Source organism: Frankliniella occidentalis, unplaced genomic scaffold (genome assembly GCF_000697945.3).
Source record: "Frankliniella occidentalis isolate FOCC.00 unplaced genomic scaffold, Focc_3.1 Scaffold17, whole genome shotgun sequence".
In the NCBI taxonomy this organism is placed as follows: Eukaryota; Metazoa; Arthropoda; class Insecta; order Thysanoptera; family Thripidae; genus Frankliniella; species Frankliniella occidentalis.
This window is the reverse complement of record NW_026267147.1, coordinates 2945847-2949866: the sequence shown is the minus strand read 5'-3', so window position 1 is coordinate 2949866 and position 4020 is coordinate 2945847. Positions and strand designations below refer to the sequence as shown.

At 51.7% G+C, this 4020-nt stretch overlaps 1 protein-coding gene across 1 annotated transcript in view; it reads left to right on the top strand.

Annotated features, from left to right (window-relative positions):
- The window catches only part of LOC113214782 (E3 ubiquitin-protein ligase Rnf220-like), an 85998-nt gene extending 82316 nt beyond the window's left edge, over positions 1-3682 (top strand). Inside the window, exons 4-9 of the mRNA XM_052264294.1 lie at positions 1627-1859; positions 2010-2162; positions 2447-2573; positions 2739-3169; positions 3253-3327; positions 3428-3682. Coding sequence (XP_052120254.1) covers positions 1627-1859; positions 2010-2162; positions 2447-2573; positions 2739-3169; positions 3253-3327; positions 3428-3499 — 1091 coding nt within the window. The 3' untranslated portion in view covers positions 3500-3682. The remainder of the gene's footprint in view (positions 1-1626; positions 1860-2009; positions 2163-2446; positions 2574-2738; positions 3170-3252; positions 3328-3427) is intronic.
- Positions 3683-4020: the final 338 nt, after the last annotated feature.

Sequence of the window (4020 nt, the reverse complement as noted above, 5' to 3'; positions counted from 1 at the left end):
GCGTGACGAAACACAATAACGCCAACGTGACGGGCGCGCGTTATTGGCGTGACGAAACACAATAACGCCAACGTGACGGGCGCGCGTTATTGGCGCCCGCCAATCTGACGGACCGGCCAGCACTGGCATCGCTTGCTTGTCCCCTGCAAATTGGGGGACTAAAACACGGTCGCTCATACAAGAATGGCGTTTGTGGGGATTTAGCAAAGTGTTTTGCTAAACTGATGACAGTCGCACCAGTTATCATGTACAACAAACTCCAACGAATAAGCACTTGAACGAGTGAACACACTCCTTTTCGCGCGTGATATTACTCACCCGGTGTAACTTGATTTCCCATTGTCAATGCCAAATGCCATAAGGGATCATCCAGAAGGTACGTCCGTCAATCGCCGTTACGAACATGCCAGCCAAGGTCAGCCTATGCAAGGTTCCATAGCGCCTGATCAGTAGGCAACATCCAGCCTATAGGGCAGGCGTGTAGTGCGGGGTGGCCTACCCTGTGCCTCGCAGGCGCGGAGCTCCCGTATTTTGCCGAATGAATCTGAGAAAAACGGTCGTACTTTCTGGACGATCCCTAACTTGCCACAACTTTAACTTTGCCATCCCTCAACGTTGCCCCAACTTGACATTGCCCCAATTTGGCTTTGCCCCAACTTCACTTTGCCCTAACTTTGCTTGGCCACAAATTAACTTTGCTACAATTTAACTTAGACTCAATTGAGTCATGTCTTAAGACATACGGTGGGTGCTTCCGAAGTACTTCAGTCCTCAGGAACTACTTGTAGTCGATATGGCACTTATACTGTCCAAGTTGGAGCAGGGGGCTGCCTCCTGCCCATCCAGTACGCCTTCACGTCTGAAACAGAACAGCAGCTCATGAGACGTTCGTTATGCCCGTCGTTGTGGCGGCCGACCGTCCCTCGGATGTTGCCTGCGTCAGTCACGCCCACCGCCAAGTGTATGCGGTATCCAGAGCACAAACGCCCCGCCGCGCCCCGTGCGCACTCAAGTGCACTGGTTGCCGCGTGTGCGCCGGGCGGGTTGGTGGTCATTCCTCACTGTAATGTCTCCATTGCCGCCGCCGCCTCGACAAAACAATAAGGCGAAATAACACAGACGACAGGAATGGTATACATTTGCCTCCCCGCCGCTGTTGAGGTGTGTGTGTGAGTGTGTGTGTGTGTGTTTTATTCTTATAGAATGAAAGTGCTGGCTGAACAGTTGGGGCTCTGATGTTGCATGTTTCGCACACGCACCAACAAAATGTGGCGCACTGGCACTGTCGTCGTATAGAGGAGAGGAGATTACATTTTATTTTTCGTCTAAAATTCAGTGACGTGCAGTCCCTGCATCGCCCCAAAGTAGAGCGACATAATTTCTGCACCGTTCGCAGTAAGAGAGACTCGCACGGAAAAATGAATACGCGATAATTGACGATTTAGTTGCTATGCAGCTAACACTTAAGCTATGTTGCTCAAAATTTAACTATTTAGCTAAAAATGTGACTACTTAGCTAAAAAATTGACTACTTAGCTAAAAATTTGACTACTAATTCTTTGTTTTCAATGAGGTTCCATCGGCGTCGCTTTTGTTTCTGACCCCGCTCGCCCGCTGTGCCCGCAGGACGCAAGAAGCTGGTCCAGGACCCCACGTGCTGCCCGGTGTGCGGCGTGACGGTGCGCGGCGGCGAGCTCGAGTCGCACTTCCTGCAGGAGCTGGACCGCCTGTTCAAGATGTCGCCCGCCGCGCGGCAGCGGCGCCAGCACCACGGGCCCCCGCACGGCCCCGCCGCGGCGCCCGCGCGCCCGGGCAACATCGGCTCCACGGCGGACGGCACGGCCGAGGGCCGCTGGGAGGTGAGCGCAGCGACGTCGAGATGGCTACAATTAGTTTTTCGCAGTTTTTCTGATTTTTGTCCTCAAATTTTTCTGATTCTTAATTTACTATGATTTTTCTTCATTTTTCCTGACCTTTCTCATTGTTAAAATTTGATTTATTTCCCGCAGACTTACCAACGGATCAAAGCTAACCGGACGAGTCGCCTTCGGATCAAGAACCGGAAGCGGAAGGCGGACGAGGCGACCTGCCCCGTCTGCAACGAGCGTTTCCAGGGATCCGTCGAGGAGCTCAACCTGCACGTGGAGCACTGCCTGCGAAAGGTACGCGCGTACTTTAGTGTGAGAATGAGAGAGAGAGGTGGGCTATTTTTGGTGGACTTCTGCAGCATGCGCTGCGGAGTTTTACGATGAGATGATCCCGCCCCCTTTTGTCTCTTCCACTCACTCTGGCCCTGTGCCTCCCTCAAACAGTACGGACACTCCAAAGCGTGGAGAATGTAATTCCCTGCAGACCGTAGTTGTCGCATCTCTACTTTTTCTTTTCGTAGCGGTGCAAAAGTGTACATGCTTCGTCCGTTTCTCTGAATTTGGCGTCGGTTTTGCAGAATGGCGGCGCGGCGGAGGAGGACGAGAACGTGGACGTGGAGGGGGACGGAGAGGCCTTCGAGGAGTACGAGTGGGCCGGCCAGAAGCGGATACGAGCGTCCACCTTGCTGCAGGGCGGCTATGCAGGTGCGTAGCGCGGGGTAGCGCTGCTGGCTGCGCAGGCTCAGGGTAGCGCCGCCAGTGCGCCAGCGCGGAGTTGGGGCGGGAATACACCGAGCCGGTGGGAACCATAACCGCGGCTCGCGTGGAGTATACCTCCCAGAGACTGACCTACCCTCGCTGTTGGTTCAGGGGCCGGCATGGTGACGGCGAGCCGAGGCGGCGCGGAGGACGAGGACGGCGAGCTTGTGGTGGACGGCGACGAGACGGCGACGTACGGCCCGCCGCAGTACTCGGAGGCGGACGTGGTGCCGCCCAGCGTCGAGGACTCGGAGCGAGTCGCCCTGAGGGAGGCGGTGCTCAGCCCCGACGGCCAGGGCCGGGCGACGCCAAGGGCGGCGTCGACGGCGTCCGGGAGCGCGGACGGTCCCGGGACCGGGGACGGCGACGAGGCCAAGGACAAGGACGCCGACGACCAGCCCAGCATGACGCCTCCCGCCGAGGGCGGTCCGGAGGGCGCCCCGTCCAACCCCACTTTAGAAGCGCTCAAGAGAAGGATACGAGAGTTGGAGCTTGAGTCCAAGGCAGCGACCGTAGACAAACTCAAGTGCCTCATTTGTATGGTGAGCTTTCCCTCTGTATACGATGGTATAAGAAATGAGTCTCATCAAAATGACACCCTCTCATTACACTCAATATTTTACAGGAACGATACAAGAAACCTGCCATATCAATATGCTGTTGGCATGTTCATTGTGAGCAGTGCTGGTTGCACACCTTGGTAAGATTTTATTCCTAGAAATTTGGTCAGGGTCTTACTTTGTATACTCTAAGAATTAAATAATCAACTAAAACCTGTGTTGTTTTACTTTTGATTGCAGGGTGCAAAGAAGCTTTGTCCGCAATGCAACATGATCACATCACCCTCAGACTTGCGACGTATTTACTTGTGACATTAATAAAAGATGGGCTGAGCCCTGTATATAAATGTGTAAATTTGTACAAACTTCCTCTCTTTAGTTGATCTATGTAATTAAATACTGCTAGCCATTTGATTTGTAATTTAAGAAGTCACCTATTTATGTTAATTGTTATGTTGTTGTACATATAAGAATAGACTTTCCAAGAAATGTGAATGGTTTTATAGACGCGGGTTCCTTTATGCATTGGGCTTTATCACACAAAACAAACCAACCAAAAAAAGGATTGAAAATTGTCCTCTTTTTGTTTTAAGTTGATTAGTTTGGGTCTGAGTTGGATTTGAATTTGGGTGGAAGCCTGCTCTGTGTCATGTGTTATTTCACTGAATTAATTCAAGTACCTTTTAATAACCTTCTTCAATTCCAATTACTATATGACTAGGCTATTTCAAGAAATTATTCACAAAGCCTCATTGGTATTATTATTGAAGCTCTTCTTTCAAGAAAAATGTTTACACCCTTTTCTGTGGTAATGTGTCTATTGGGGATGAAGA